Below are 15,985 nucleotides of genomic sequence, written 5' to 3' on the forward strand. Positions count from 1 at the left end.
TGGGCCCGTCCGATACAGGCAGGCCAGGCCGCTTATCACCTGCTGCCCTGGGAATAAGTGGGCTGCAGCGTTTGCGTGAGGTTATGGAAATTCCCACACCACGCCTTACGCTCCATTCGCACATCCCTAGTTTGTGGGGTGCCGTCGACGGTGCTCTTGGGCATGTCCGTGCTATCACCACATGGCGGGGAGACACACCGCGGCGGCCACTTCCATTAATCAACCGCGCCTGTCACTCTGCCGTGTCCAGCGGGCGCGCGAGATACCACCAACACACTGCCAACACCCGCACGTGCAGCAAGAAAACGTGGCTGCCAGGGTCGGATTGGCATTACTTTGACTTTCTTATTAGCTTCAAGCTAGAATGAAGAAGTCTTGTCAGGCTTGGGAGACTTTGCACATTCCCTTCTCTTGGCCCTCGGCTGACGCAGGTGGTCGTGTGTACCTCTCGCCTCGCTACGCAAGTCGAGAAGGCTTGATCGTCGACACTTGGCCGTCTTGATAATTCGTGGGAGATATCGCGCTTTGCGCCACACGCGATAATGCTGATGCAATGTGAGATACTTTCCGGGTGCGCCATTTACTCGCGCTGAAGCGAGTGCTGAAGCGAAGGCTGCATCGTCACGTGCTTGCGCCTCGTTTTTCCTTACTCATCGCTTCTGATGGCGCCAAACAGACTTTCGGGACATCTGCACCGAGGATGGCGAAGTGCCGACGATCTCTAGAGCACACCAGCATTTTTTGACTAGCATCGGACTATGCTCCTCGCTAACGTCTAGAATGAAGTGAATCTCTTGTCTGTCTCGTTCTGTACTTGTCACAAGCGAGGAGGCACTGAAGCCGTCGATTAATCTGCCTGCCTGTCACCATCACAACAAACTTCTCCCCCACACAGAAAATCAGCCACAATAGCCATATCAAAGTATATTTCAGCCTTCAAGCAAACGATTACCCCCATGAAACAATCCTGCTCCGGCACTAACAGTCCCATCTCCCGTCCTCTCCCGACATCCTCCTCAGTCTCTCGTAACGCCAACAAGCACCAGACATCCGAACATCGGCATCCTTCAAGCCACGAGCGCCAACCCAAAACCAACGTCTGGCCAAGCGGAACTGAATCCTGTCCACGAGTCGGGATTCCAATACCGTGACACACAATTCCCACTATATTACCCTATCCCTCCGCTCTCCTCCGCTTATTTACCCCATACCCCAGCCTCAAGACCCCAGACCCCAAGCTTTGCACTCGGCACGTGTTTCTTCGACACGGCGATGGTGATGGGATTCTTGCGGATATTTTACCTCATCTCATGCAAGCCGGTATCCGACCGCACCCGGTCCGGCTACCTCTTTTCTTCCGTCGGATCTACCTTTCTCCTTGCCCAGGATCTCGTAGTTTCGTCTTCCTCCCATTCTTCACACCCTCTCTTCTTCTCACAAACCTACCGATCTGCCTCTGGTCCCTCAACTCGCACACCGCCCTCTCCACAAACATCCTCCCTGCAACTCCATCTCTCCTCCATCCTCAGAACCCATTCGCCCACCCCGCCAACTTCCTCACCAACTCCTCCCCATAAACCGGCTGCACATCCCTACCCCCGTCATCCAACCCGCCCAGATAATCCGTCACATCCCGCCCATCGCTCTCCCGCGTATCGAACCCGTTCCCCAGAAACGCAAACCTGTTCCCCGCATCCCACCGCTCGATCTCGTAGTCCTCCCACCGCACCTCCCGAAGCAAGTGCAGGAAATGCAGCCGCGACCCGGGGTACACCACCGCTTGCCCGCCTTTCTCGCCCTGCTTGAACCAGCTCCGGCAGGGTGAGGTCCACGCCGTGCGCGCCAGGAAGAGGTCCGCGTGCTGTTTGAATTCGGCTGCTGCGGCGGGCTGCGGGGTCAGCGATTTCAGGTTCTCGATTTGCGCTTTGGTTATTGCTGTCAGGATGTAGGTCGTCCAGGCTTCGATGAGCGGCATGAAGGAGCCGTGGCCTAGGGGCCCGTAGGGGCCGCAGAAGGTGAAGTGGTTCGGGAAGGAGGGGATGCCGACGGAGAGGTAGGAGGTGAGGTTTGCGGGGTTGGACCAGAGGGTTCGCAGGTCGAGGCCCGCGCCGTTCAGGATGGGGAAGCGGGGGAGCCAGGTTGTGTTGAAGCCTGTTGCGCAGATTATCGCGTCGACGGGGTGTTCGGTCCCGGCGGTGTCGAGGAAGCCGGTGGGGGTGATGCGGTGCACGGGGTCCGTGTAGACGGTTGTGTTGGGGGAGACGAGCGCGTCGAGGTAGCCTGGTGCTGGGGTTGGGCGGCGGCAGCCTGGGTTGAAGTCGGTGGGGATCAGGGCGTCGCAGAGGCGTTTGTCGTCTTTGAGTGCGGCGCGCATCTGGGCTTCGGCTGCGTTGCGCGCGGCGTGCGATTCCGCGCTGCCTTTGATGATGAATTTGAAGCGCTGGTTGAGCTCGTTCTCGATCTGCTTGCGGTACTCGAGGTACTTCTTGGGGTTCTCTTCCAGGTATCGTTTTTGCTCCTCGGTGTATTCGAAGTTCGCGCCGTTCGCGCCCGCCCAGGTTTGGGCGAAGCCGGGCGTGATCCAGATGGGGCTGCGCACCCAGTGGTAGAGATGGGAGGCTTTCTTTTGGATGTTGGCGACGATTTGCACGCCGCTGCTGCCGGCGCCGATGACGGCTACGCGTTTGTTGTCGAGAGGGTAGCCTTCTTCGTAGGCGGCCGAGTGCATGAGTTTGCCTTTGTAGGAGTCGAGACCAGGGATATCGGGCCACTTAAAGTTGTTCAAGACACCTCCTGCGTTGATGAAGAATTCGGCTTCGTCTTCGAGGACGCTGTCGTTGGCTAGATCGCGGACTTGGAGTTTCCAGACTCCCTTTTTGTCGTCCCATTGGGCGTGCTCGATCTGGTGGCGGAGTTTGACGTATTTATTGATGAAGTCGTTCTCTTCGTAGATGTCCTTGAGGTATTCGTGGATCTCTGGCGAGTATGAGTAGAAGTGTGTCCAGGTCTTGATCTTCCATGTGAATTGGTAGTTGACGCTGGGGATCTGCTTGACGTCAGTGAAAGAATTGGTTCAGCGAAAGGACAATAACACACATCGCAAGCACACCCAGGGTATCGGTTTTCCAGCCAAGTGCCGCCGATGTCGTGGTTCTTTTCGTATACAGCGAGCTCCACATTCTGCATCTGCTCTTCGGCCTTCTTCAGGAAGTTCACCGTCGACGCTCCGGCTCCCATCAGAACAACGCGAACTTTGCGCTTTGTACCGAATGGCTCTTCGCGGATTCTGTAGCCGGAGGCGTCTGTCTTGGGAACATGAAGGCCGTCTCGTTCCGCCGTGCGAGGGTTGTGCTCAGAATCATGCCCACGGGCTGTGGCGGACGAACTGTTCGGACCATCCTGCTGTATGACCATATTGGAGGTATTGAACTGGAAACCTAAGATCTATGTGGATGAATGAGACTGGTGTGGTTGCACAAAGTCGACAAGTAGCTCAACACGAAATGCAGACGTCGAGGCTCGTCAAAAATGTGGACTGATGGCTGTCAGAGATATACACAGGTACCTCGCGCTGTACTCCATCGTGCCGCATGCATAGCCTCGGAACTACGAGTCGTGTCGAGGAAACGCCGGCAGCACCCCACACCAAAAGGTGGGTGATCTCAGAGGAAGCTCATTTCCCTATATAGCGAATCGACTTCTGCGGTTGTGTCGGGGTGTGAAGACAAGTCTATCAATACGCCTGACAGGTCGCGATGGCATAAGCTGATGAGGGAATGCGGTCAGCTTCGTCTTTAGGGCTGTGTTGGCATGTCGCTGTTGCGTGCCGAATGCGCTAAGATTGCTGCGCTCGCGCCCGAAGAGGTGGCAGTCTACTATCGCCATAATAAAAGAGGTGTCAAGTGAAGTATTCAACAGGGCGACATTAGTGCGGCTGACAAGGCGTGGCCGCATGTCCATAATCTCGGGTTGTGGCGATGTCTGCATGATGATATCGCCCCAGGGGCTGCCTCGCCTATGAGCGTTTGTGTTGGTGGCTGTGAAGATCCGAGACTGCGCGCATACCGAGCCGGACTGCCAGAACACCACGGCACGTCCATGGATGCATCGTCTTCAAGGCTGCCCCGTTAGCTTATCTAATACCCTGACATGTCTCTTCAACCCACAGACTCCCCCAACAACGGCCTGTCTCTCGGCCAAGTGGGGAGCGACGCCATAGGGGTCTTGGCTCTGCGGAGCACCTGCTGTGCTGAACCCTGAGGCGCGACTGTGTCGCTTGAGCCGGGGAGCACGTCGTCGGCGCATGCGAGCACTTGCACTGCCTGACCTCCCACGCCGTGTTATGGCCCAGCCTCGAACACTTCTCGCCGCAGACAACACCTCCACCGGTCATTCTTAGCATCGGCCAGCATCGCTGCCATTCACCGCGCCGCTCACTCCACTCTCCGCGCTGCAATCGACGTCCCACATCCAAGTACCGAGCCAGCCCGCTGCCGTCAGCCGCGTCGCGAACAACACCTGCTCGAAACATGCGACCGAGCATACCGTGAAGACGTCGCGCTGCAATATCCTTCCTCGCAGCCCACTCATGCGGCTCGCGCATCCTAGCAACACTCAGCCTGCTGGCAGGACTGCCCTTCGGCGCGACGATCGCCTTTCGGAGCTTGCCTTCGTCTCCATTTAATCGATTACGCCCTCTTTACCACCACGATGTCTTACTACCAAGGCGGGAACTACCAACCGCCTCCTTCCAGTCGCTACCAGGATACATATGCGCAATATCCACAAGGGCAAAATGGAGGATACACAAATCAGCAAGCGCCGCTGCCGCCGCCGCCTCCACCACAGCAGCAGCAATACCCGGGTCAGCCTACGTACGGTCAGCAGCAATACGGTGGGCCCGTACAGCAGTCGCAGGGCGGATATCAGAGTGCCAATGTTACCTCACCGCGATCGACCTCATTTGCGTCTTCGTATCAGAGCCAATATCAGTCACCCCAAACGTACAATCCCCGGAACTATGCTCAATCGCCTCAGCAACCCCAAGGCCAAATACCCCAGTACAACCCTCAAAACTACGCCAGTGTGACTCCGGCGCCTTATCCATCTCAGTACAATCCGGCTGCATATCCCGAGCCTGCCGCTTCAGCGACCAGCGGCCCCATGGGTGACCCGTATGCTTATTCCCCAAGCAATCACTCGAGCGCCGGTTTTCCTTCGCCTCAGCAGGGGTCCTTCAGGCAATCGCCTCAGCAGCCCCAGTATACATCGCCGCATCAACAATACAGCCCTCAGCCGCCGCAAAATCAGTTCGCTCAGCAAACAAGCCCTCCGCCGCCCCAGCACTCGTATCCCTACCAATCTATGGCATCATCTGCGCAGCCATCGTATATCGAGATGCCGTACCCATCGGATGATTGGCAACAGCAAGTACGGAGACAAGGCTCGAGTGCTGGCCAAGAAACCAATATCTCACCTGCACTGCCCGGTCTTACGGATGGGCAGTACGCCGCGGCCCCGCCCTACCAGCCCGACAACCACCAGCCACCTTCGCCTCTCTACGGGACGACATCACACGACTCATCGCCATCGCCGCCCAGTTCGACAGCTGGGCCTACACCGCCAGCTCATGGAGTCTCCTCTCGATCCAATACCCTTGGCAGACATCCGTCGCAGAGACCGCTGCCTGGTCTTCCCGAGCCTCAAGACGAGAGTGACTACTTTCAACACGGTCGTCAGATGAGCCGCGAGGAAGCGGAATCGCTCAATCAAGATGAATTGTTCGATCAAGTTGAGGACGCAATCCTCAATGCCGGCCGTCCTGGCCGCAGCCCGTCAATAGCTTTGACATCACCGCCATACGAATCTCACAGAACGCGTCAAAGCTTCGGCCATGTGTCGCCGCGAGATATTGGCATGGTCAACGGCCATCTCTCTCCGGTTCCCTCACAGCCAGCACAAAACGACCCGTACAGCGATGACAGCGATCCTGAGGCGGCAGCCGGGTTGGAAGCCATGCGTTTGGCTGAAGAGCGAGAGGCGGCTGATGACTTTCGACGGCAAAGCGGGAACAGCACGCAAACGCCGTTCACCGGCTACAATTCACAACGAGTCCCACGGCGAGACTCTCAGCGAAGTCCAGGGTCGCGTCAGAACGGCAATCGACTGAGCGATGGCGACGACTATTCGGGGGTTGATGTTTCGATGTTTGAAGGGGGCTTGGATGTGCACATGCCTTACGGTGGCGATCCAAGTCAGCTCGCTGCCGGCGGGGAGCTCAACGGCGATATGAACAGCCAACACAGCTCGATGCGGAGATCGCAGCGTTCTCAAAATTCAAGCTATGATTACAACATGGACAATATCCATCCATTCCCTCCCTTTAGGGACGCGAGAGTGGATGCAGGCGGCACTGGCGGCAATTATGAGCCACCGGCGGATGGCAGGAGACAGAGCTACGACGAGGGCGATGAGTACACTCTCATGGAGGGACAGATGCCAGAGCGCTTCCCAGACGAGCCTCCTGATGTCTTCTTCAACTCCGCTTCAGCGACATACCGCCCTCTCCCGCCACCTCCACCCGGCGAGGGTACTCCGCCGACGCCACAAAACGACCTCAAAGATGAATATCCGTATGCGCCTAATGGCTATGACATGAACGCGCAGGGTCAGTGGGTCCCTCGGTCTGCTTCCTTGATAAGCTATAGCAAGACACCCCCCGTCACTCAGCCGTTGAGGTCTAAAACGGATGCAGAGGAGCGTCGCTTGCGCCAAACGGCGCGGATGTCGAATTATTCGACTTACGAGACCGCACCAGCTAGCGCAAGTGCGGCGGCCATCGATCTGCCGTCCTTGCCCACTCGGCGATTCGTGCCCTCTAAGTTAGGGACCCCTGATTTCAAGAAATGCGAGGAGCCTTGGGCTATGAGCGCTATTCTCTCATGGCTCATGATCGTCGCCAAGCCCGAGCAGACGACTGAGCTGAAGGAATCTGCCATCAAAGAAGCACTCGTCAACTTGTTCACCAGTAAAGTGCCCACGATGAACATTGCCGATGCAGAAGGTCTGAGTGATCGGGTCGCCGAAGACATGCACAAGGCTGGAGCTCTGCAACAAACCGAGGAATGGGTCAGGCTTACACATGTCCCGATGTCTGGCGTGGTAATTCAGCTGACCAGTTCTGGCTGTTACTCTCCTACTATCCACAATCACGACGTTCCCGGCAGGTGCTACTCTCATCATTGCCAGCGCACACTCAAGAAAGTCAACCTCCACACTCAGCCTGTGCGAGCTCACGAGACCTGGGCCGAGTTTTACAAGCTCAAGAAAGAGAACATTGAGGGACGAGACAACAAAGAAATCGAACGCCAGAACGTCCTTCACGAGATTGTTCAGACAGAAGATAACTACATGGAGCAGCTCAACCTCCTGCGCATCATCTACCGTGATCCTCTCGCCAAGGTGGAACCCTCCATCATCTCTCCGAAGCGGAAAGACAAGTTCCTGAAGGACGTGTTTGGTAAGCTTGAGGCGGTGAGAAAGGCCAACGAGGACCACCTCCTGCCTCAGCTCAAGTACAGGCAGCATGAGCAGGGTCCATGGGTCGTAGGATTCAGCGACATTTTCCGGCAATGGATCCGCAAGGCCAAGGTAGCGTACATTGAATACGCCAGCTCTTTCCCAGGTGCAAGCTTCATGGTTCGCACGGAAATGGAGCGCAACATCCAGTTCGCTGGTTTCCTGGACAAGGCGCGGAACGATCCCAGGGGCAAAAGACTTGGCTGGGACACGTACCTGAAGTCTCCTATTACTCGCCTGCAGCGGTATACTCTTCTTCTGCATACCGTGCTGAAGAATATGAAGACCGAGAGCGAGGAGAAAACGAATCTGCAGATTGCGTACGATGAAGTCAAAGCGGTCACTCTGGATTGTGACGCGCATGTCGCCGAACATCAGCGAAAGGTCGATCTCGCTGATCTCAACAACAAGCTTGTCCTCAGGCCTGGCATGCAAACTGCCGTGGAGCTAAATCTCACCCATCTCGGTCGTGAGTTGGTGCACCGTGGCGATCTGCAGAGAATGGGAGGCAATCGCTTCACTTGGCTTGACAGCCACACTCTGTTGTTCGATCACTACCTCGTTATTGCGAAGATTGTTGCCCACCGCCATGAACTCGGTGGCAGGATAGAGAAGTACGATGTTTCGCGACTGCCGATTCCTATGGACTTGCTCGTTCTTGAGAGCACCGTCGACCCGCCGGTCCAAAAGTCTTCCTATGTCAATCGCATCACCACTGTCTCCGCGGTCTCTGGAAGGTCGGTTGCCGCCGATCAATCGGCTCTAGGCAGGACGCAGTCGAATTCGCCCGCCCCGGGGCTGGCGAACACGAATACCGGCTTATCATCAAACAGTCTCCATACGGTGACTTCAATCGACACAGGTGGCAAAGATTCGGAGAAGATCCTGTATCCGATCCGCATCAAACACCTTGGACGGGAGAATTATACTCTATTCGCACACACGGAGCAGGCAAGGCGGGACTGGTGCACGAAGATCATTGAAGCGAAGACTAAGCACGCCAAAGCGCTCTACGCACAGCATGCAGAGCCGTTCAGGCTGCGCGTCATGGCTGACTCGGCTTTCGTGTACGATGCCTTTGCGGGAACTGCAGGCAAGACACTTGTCATCAAGGGTACTCCGATCGATCGTGCGATTGAAGAGGTCGAGCAGAGATTTAAGGATACCGGTCGACCAGGACCAATTTGCAGGGCGAGAGTCAATTGCGCAACGAGCTTCTCCATGCCGTACCCGGGCAAGCAGATGGTGGCTGTGGGGACTGACTTTGGCGTTTTCGTGAGCGAGGCGGACAATCCACGAGGTTGGACGAAGGTACGTTCTGACGAGAATCTTCTTGAGAATGCAGCTGCTGACAACTTTCTAGACTATCAGCATGACGAAAGTCACCCAAATCGCCGTGCTGGAAGAATTCAACCTCTTCTTGCTCATCTCTGACAAGTCTCTCATCGCTTACCACCTCGATGTGATGACCGCCGGTCCAGCCAGCAACATCGACTCTGCTCGAAAAGCGCCCCAGAAGCTTTCCGGCAGCCGTGACGTCGGCTTCTTCGTCGCCGGCCGCATGAAAGATCGGACCTTGGTCTTCTACAAAAAGCGTGACAACCTCTCATCGACGTTCAAAGTCCTCGAGCCCATCTACCAGAAGTCTTCCGAGCGCAAGCGCGCTGGCTTCTTCAAGCGCGGCAGCACAGAGTTCTTCCGCGAGTTCGACGACTTCTACATCCCCACTGAGTGCACCGGCATCAATCTCTTCACCTCCTCCCTAGCCGTCAGTACCTCCCGCGGCTTCGAGGTCTTGTCTCTCGAGCGTAAGGTCCCGCAAAGCGTCCCGGAGGTCCAGGGCGAGAGCGTGCAGAACATCGTGAGGCACATCAAGGACCAGCGCGCTCTCTGCATGCTCCGCCTCAGCGAAGCCGAGTTCTTGCTTTGCTACGCGCAGTGTGCCGTCTACGTCAACAAGCACGGCGAGATCTCGCGCAGCGTCATCATGGAGTTCGTCGGCACCGCGCACGCTGCTGCCCTGAGCGGCGCATACCTGGTCCTGTTCGACCCGGATTTCATCGAGATCCGCAACGCGCAGAATGGTCGTTTGAAGCAGATCATCGCTGGCAGGGAGGTCAAGTGTCTGGATGATGGTGGGGAGTACAATGCGGGCTTGAATCGCCCGCCGGGCCCGACGGGCAACGGCAGTGCTTATGGAAGTAGTGCGGCGGGCGGTAGGTCAGTCAAGGCCGTCATGCAGCATCCGGAGAATGAGAGGACGCAGATTGTCGTTGAGTTGTTGCTGAATGAGGAGATGAAGGAGGGGTAAGGGAAGGTTTGTGTATGGAAAATGGGATTTGGTTAGGCATTTCGATGTGATTTGGTTCTGCGCTTTCGCTTTTTTTTTGGCTGGATGAGGAGATCATCTTCGCAAGGGATTTTGGTGTTCGATACCATGGGGTCTTCTAGCAGCGGATCCGGACATCTTGGATGTAGCAACAGGCTGGGATCGAAAGAAACGTCGTCACTACATTGCATTGCTTACGCCTTGGTTTTCCGTTTCCAGTCTGGTCTGATTCTTACAGTCTTGATTACTACTGCAGATAAAGATCATTGCTATCGTCAAATTCATCGATTGTTGCTTGCATCGTTTGTAGTACCATTTGGAACTAACTGACAGCGCTTCACAGACCACGAAAAAACACCACACGCATCCTTCTCACCTCAACCACAGAGCATTGAAGGCAAAGCTTCTCTTCGACCACCCCGCTCGCCCCCCAAGCCCACTCTCCCTCCCTTGCGCCTTCTCCTGCGCCGTCCGCCCCGGCCTCTCACTCCCAGGCGGCCGAAACGACCCTGCAAACTCCCCCAGCGAGCTCTTCACCGCCCTCTTCATCCTCCGCCCTGGCCCAGGTGGTCCTTCCCGCCGGTCCTGCTCTTCTTCGGGCGTAAGCCAGACGGGCATGGACCGCGGTTTCTTCTTGATTACGAGGACGCCGTCGTGCGCTAGTTTGCTGATGTCGTCGACCACGCGGCGCGCGGAGGTGTATTCGTTCGACGAGCTGAGGTGCGTTATACGGCCGAGGCGTACGGAGGCTTCGGCTGCTTCGAGTTCGGGGCAGGTTGATGTGTGCTGTCCGAGTGCGGCGTCCCAGTCTTTGGCTGCGAGTTGGGTGAGGAAGGTGAGGGTCTGCGAGCAGGGGCTGAGGGCGCGCAGGACTGCCGCGTGCCGGTCGGGCAGGTCAGTTGGTGCTGGTTCGTGGGCGAGGGAGGCGAGAATGCGAATTGAGATGAGACGTTTGCCGCGCGCGGAGAGCTGGGTCCAGAGGGATGAGGCGGTGGATAAAGTGGCGATTTCTGGTGGGGATTCGACGGTTCCTGGGGCGATGAGACGAGGGAGCCGGAGAGTCAGGTGCTGGAGGTTGGGGAGGCGGAGGATGGCTTGGATGAGGAAGTCGAGCTCGCAGAAGTAGCCGACGGCATTGCGGTATTGGGCGCGAGAGAGGGTGAGGGTCAGGGTGCGGAGATTGGGACAGAAGGTGGGGAGGGAACGGAGGTCGAGTGAGGGGTGACGTTCGGTGGTGTCCCGCTCGAAATCGGGAGATGGGTCAATGAGGCGGAGATCGAGTGATTGTAGTTTTGTGGCGAACGGTTTGGAGAGGATAGCGTGAATCGTCTCTGTGGCGATAGAGTCCGTTGCATCTGCAATGAGCATCAATGTCCGTATGCTTCTTTGCAAATCAAGAAAATCCGACAATGTTGGTAGCAGCACCGTCGTAAGAGTTTCCAAGGCAGGTAGACGATCGATGAGATATGAGAGTTCCCAATCATGATGGACTGTCAGGCTGCGTAAATCGTGCCAGCTTCCATGCTGCGCCCAGAGAGCAAATGTGCTCCTGGATAAATTCGGGTAATGGAACACCATATGCTGTAACGACGGCAGGCTGGCTGCTTCCTCTGGTGTCCAGTTCAATGAACAAGCATTGGTGTTCTGAGACTCTGTGCTTTCTATTTTTGACTCTTGCTGCGTGTTGACAATCAATCTCTTCAAGTGCCTGCAACTTAAAAAGAGCGCTTTTAGTAGGCCGCTCAAGGTTGTCTCATCTGTCAGAGGAAGCTCAATCTCAAGGCTCCTGAGAGATAGGCTACCGATCAGTGTAGACAGCATGTCAGAAGAAGCTTGCACATGTATTTCACTCCCTAAGACCAGGCCCAGCTTGGCCCCAAATGGCAGAGCCGATAGAAAATGGGCGGCATCGGATTCGGTCTTATTTGACAAGTGCCACGATATGGATTGGAGACCCTTTAGAAGTGGCAGCCAGTCGTCGGTAAGGTGCCGGAAGATGTTTTGACTTTCTGTAGTGCTGTCGCCAGCATCACAAATTTTGAGATGACGGACATGACTGAATGAGTCGGACGTGTGGAAATGATGATGTGCTCTCGACTTTTTTTTGACTGTGTCGTGGTCAAGGTCAAAAATCACCACCTTGAAAAGCTCGCGTTTGCATTCCGGATTCCATGAGGTATTAGTCAATCTAGCTGACTGCAGGTCGCGCGTGTCAAGGTACTCAAAGATAAGATTCAAGACGCTTTCTGGCAGGTCGGTGACGTCGGGCATGATGCAATCCAGACAATCTTAACACACAACACCCGACAGGAATTTGAGCCGCAATCATGGACATGTCCCCAGTGATGTCCTTGGTACAGGTAGGAGATCTTTGTTGTGTCAGCACAAGCCTGGACTTCAGCCGCACTTCGGAAGGATTCATAGTCGGACTCGGCCGAAGATTGGCAGCTTGGCGACTACATCTTTAGAACGGAAGCTGCAAAGGACGCCATTCGATTACATGGAAAGTGTGGATATCTAATGACGGTTGTTTGAGACATAGCGTCTTATTAACTTGGCTGAGGGTCTGGAAATACGAACCACTGAGTATTAGCGGCTAATCGCATGCCTCAGATCCTCTTCACCAGCACGACAGGACCATGATAAGTTTTGTGGCCCTGGAAGTAGTAGTAAATGGCAGCGACTACAATGACACCCAGAAAAATGACAGATGCCCAGTTGAACTCTTCTGCCGGTGTCGGAGTTGCTTGAGGCCAAAACGACCAGAACTAGTATATAGTAATTAGCAATGCAGCGGCAGAATGGCGAAAGTTCAGGCTGACTTACGAAAGACCACAAGCACCATACGAAGGCGAAAGCATTGATCGGGATGCCCCACCGCCCAAGACCGAAGGCAGAGTCCGGGATCGTTTCCGGTAAGCGGATGCGACGCCAGAGTATCGAGCCGATAGAAAACATGTAGCATTGCAACAGCGCGACAGTAAAGAGCGATGTGATGGCGTAGAATGCTGTCTCCGAGCCAATGTAGATCAGACTCAGGAGGAATGAGAACAAGGCTGTTACATAGATCGCGTTGACAGGTGCTTGGTATTTTGGGTGGATCTAAGAGTCACTATGTCAGTTCAAACGATCTGCGGCGAAGTCAATGCGCTTAGAACTTACTTTACAAATCCAAGAAGAGAAAGGGAGGCCGTTGTCACGAGCGAAGGCGAAGAGGTCACGGGATACTGCGGTGATGTAGCAGACATTCGCGAAAAGCACAATGACGACGATCAACACGAGCTCCACCGTCACCCATTTGATCGACATGCTCTGCTCCAAGATGTGAACGAAAGGGTATGTGCTGATGTGCTCCAACGCAAGGCCCACGTCAGGCATCGCAAAGCATAACACGAGCCAGCAGACTATGGTGAACGCCATGTTGACAAAGTAGATGGCAATCATAGACCTGGGCACAGTCGTCGAAGCATTCCGAACTTCCTCTGCGATGTGGGCAGACTACGATACATGGTCAGCGTTGATCAGCTTCAAAAGCCAACGTACATACAGTATCGGTACCACACATCATGTAAATTGCGGACAGTTGACCTGCTAGAAGAGCAAGACCCATGCTGGACCATCCGCCGGTATTCTCGAACTCAGTGAAGACACTAGCAGCACTGGCTTTGGGCGCATTCACGCATATCGGCACAAGGACTGCGAAGAAGGCCAATATGTGCAGCACGAAGAACGCGGTCTGCACCCGAGGAATGAATCGAGAGAAGAGGATGTTGGCGGCAACAGTGAAGACGATATTCGACATAACCAGCAAACTGCCGTGCCAAGCCGGGAAAGCGTAGTCGTTGTTGTTCTCCAAAATTATTGTCTGAATGAGGGTACCGGTCAAGAATACCCCAATGGCGTTGCCCGCCTGCCAAGCTATTGTCGATATCCACCCCGTGTAGAAACTCAGTAGCTTTTGCCATTTTGGATGGGCGAACTCGGAAACCCAATGGTACTGAGCACCGGCTGTTGGGGCAATAGATGACATTTCGGCCATTGATAGAACAATAGGAATGAATCCGACTGCGTGGATGATTGTCGACCAGAAAAGCCCAGCTCTGCCGCCGTCGATCAAGCCTTGGTTGATGGAGAAGATGCCGAATTCCCATACGGACGTAGCCATCGCCACGAAAGAGAAAGTGGCCATTGGACGGAAATGTCGTGTCAAGACCTGTTGTTTTCCTGCGCGATTGTTGGTCAACAACGACAACGACTAGTACGGGGCTCGTGAATCTCTTACCCATGCGGTCCATGTTATACCTGTCGGCTTTGGTCGAGTTTGTGGCATCCGCACCATGCTCTGTATAGTCGCCGCTATCACTTGCGGAGCTGCTTTGCTCAATCACCTCATTTATGCCGAACTGTCCACTTTTTCGGGCAGTCAACTCGACACCGGAATCGAGCTGATGAGCCGCTGACACCGCATCTTGGGAGGAAGAAGAGGTCGCCATGTGAGTGGGATTCTGGTTCGCTGGTGAATGAATTGCAAAGAAAGCTGGCAAATTGTGATCGAATTGGTAGCTGTAGGTGGAAAGATCAAATGTCGCTGGCAAAGCAAAAGCCAGACTCGAACTCCGTGCCAAAACACCATCCCCGAGCCTACCATGGCCTGTAAACCCCCGGGAAACTTCGATAGTCTGCCATAGATCACGCCGCAATACCTAGCATTGCATACGCGAGTCCTCGCTAAATCAAGGTGCATGCGGCAGGATGCTGATGCACGCTTCGGCAGAGCAAAGCGAAGTGCCGAAACCGTAGTGCTTCCTGCCAGCGTGCCATGGCAGAGTGTATCCTTGAACTCAAATAGAGGGCGAAATTTGCTTCTGGTTTCTCCCGACGAATGCTTGCTTATTATCCGGATGGAGATGGAAAGTGTACGGTGAGTTGGGCTCCAAGACGAGATGAAGTCGCCCCAAAGTCAGAGCGCGTGGGGGATGCGAGATTCCCTGTCGTGGCTGGACCCAGACTGTCTTCACACCCTTGTCCGCCAACCGCATGCGCGCTCTTTAGGCGTGCAGCGATAATCTGTCTCACACAGTCACCTTGCAATCTAGGATGCAGAAAAATTTGTATTTATCCGACCGGCCTTATCGGCTGCTCTATCCGGCCACGCCGACCGTTGTTCGCCCCGGGCCTTTGCGCTGCTTTGGAATGTGATCCTTCGCCTCCGTGCCTTGGCTGGCAAATGCGGTCTACCAAGGAACAAGGCAGACGTAAATCAATCCCTCGAAATGCGTGTCAAAGCATCAATGCTCTGAAACAGGCTTCCCCAAAAGAGACCGCCGGAGATTGTCTCTACCTCCAGCCTGCCTTCCTGGCTAGCTGCTGTTGATACGAAGGCCATAGTTCGAATCATTATGTAGCATGTGGCCCATGCTCCACCCTTCGACAAAGACGCGATCGCACTTGAAGAGTCTGTGTTGATCGTGTCTCTGTCACTGATGATGCAGCCATCCTCCAGTTCAGAGGTGTGCATAATCAATCAATTCAAGTTTCAGGGCCCTGACTTGATTGATTGCCAAGGATTTTTCAGATTGATTGATTGCTTACTTCACATCGACCAGCTTGATTGATTGATTGACCAATTGATCACTAGTGGCGGCGACTCCCGCCATCTACATGCTATCGTACTCTTCATCAGACTCATCCGACGGATCGTCAAGTTCTGCGGTCGCGTTCGAAGAGTTTATCATGATTACCGATTTCTCAAAAAGGCCGCCGTCTAGATGTGCGACCCCCTGCTTGAGCCAGCTTTTCATGCACATGAGCTGTTCCATCGACTTGCTCGTGAGGCTCCGACGACGGGGTGCCAGAACGTGTCCGGTCTGCGAAAAGATTCGTTCGGGCTCATCAGACATTGCCGGCACCGAATAGATGTCGAGTGCCATCGCCGCTAGCTGCGGCCAAACATTCTTCTTGGCGACCCAGTAAGGAATCGGTGACTTGTCCACAGGCAGTGATCTGTCGTGCGGGGGCTCTGCGTAGTACTGCATCAGTTGGTCTACCGACGAGTGTACGTCTTCCTCGTCATCAGAC

General features: G+C 55.0%; 5 protein-coding genes across 5 annotated transcripts; 1 reads left to right on the forward strand and 4 right to left on the reverse strand.

Moving 5' to 3' along the window:
- Positions 1-773: 773 nt before the first annotated feature.
- Positions 774-3,663, reverse strand: WHR41_00975 (uncharacterized protein). The gene is made up of 2 exons (XM_069369581.1): positions 3,097-3,663; positions 774-3,046 (listed from the first exon to the last, which is right to left on the reverse strand). The coding sequence occupies exons 1-2, from the start codon at positions 3,412-3,414 to the stop codon at positions 1,526-1,528; spliced, it is 1,839 nt and encodes a 612-aa protein (XP_069233761.1). The 5' UTR covers positions 3,415-3,663; the 3' UTR covers positions 774-1,525.
- Positions 3,664-4,320: 657 nt separating this feature from the next.
- On the forward strand, positions 4,321-10,107 carry WHR41_00976 (uncharacterized protein). Its single transcript, XM_069369582.1, has 2 exons — positions 4,321-8,889; positions 8,942-10,107. Exons 1-2 carry the CDS (start codon positions 4,711-4,713, stop codon positions 9,887-9,889), a joined length of 5,127 nt encoding a protein of 1,708 aa, XP_069233875.1. The 5' UTR covers positions 4,321-4,710; the 3' UTR covers positions 9,890-10,107.
- A 172-nt stretch (positions 10,108-10,279) lies between these two features.
- Positions 10,280-11,275, reverse strand: WHR41_00977 (uncharacterized protein; the record flags this gene model as incomplete). The annotated part of the gene is made up of 1 exon (XM_069369583.1): positions 10,280-11,275. The coding sequence occupies one exon, from the start codon at positions 11,273-11,275 to the stop codon at positions 10,280-10,282; it is 996 nt and encodes a 331-aa protein (XP_069233876.1).
- Positions 11,276-12,516: 1,241 nt separating this feature from the next.
- On the reverse strand, positions 12,517-14,676 carry WHR41_00978 (uncharacterized protein; the record flags this gene model as incomplete). The annotated part of the gene is made up of 5 exons (XM_069369584.1): positions 14,190-14,676; positions 13,455-14,131; positions 13,070-13,405; positions 12,734-13,009; positions 12,517-12,675 (listed from the first exon to the last, which is right to left on the reverse strand). Exons 1-5 carry the CDS (start codon positions 14,398-14,400, stop codon positions 12,517-12,519), a joined length of 1,659 nt encoding a protein of 552 aa, XP_069233879.1. The 5' UTR covers positions 14,401-14,676.
- Positions 14,677-15,705: 1,029 nt separating this feature from the next.
- WHR41_00979 (uncharacterized protein) lies at positions 15,706-15,985 on the reverse strand (the record flags this gene model as incomplete). The annotated part of the gene is made up of 1 exon (XM_069369585.1): positions 15,706-15,985. A coding segment is annotated over exon 1 (237 nt), but the record flags the coding sequence as incomplete, so codon positions are not given.

This window comes from Cladosporium halotolerans (assembly GCF_011745625.1).
Source record: "Cladosporium halotolerans strain TM138-S3 chromosome Unknown Sca2, whole genome shotgun sequence".
NCBI lineage: Eukaryota > Fungi > Ascomycota > Dothideomycetes > Cladosporiales > Cladosporiaceae > Cladosporium > Cladosporium halotolerans.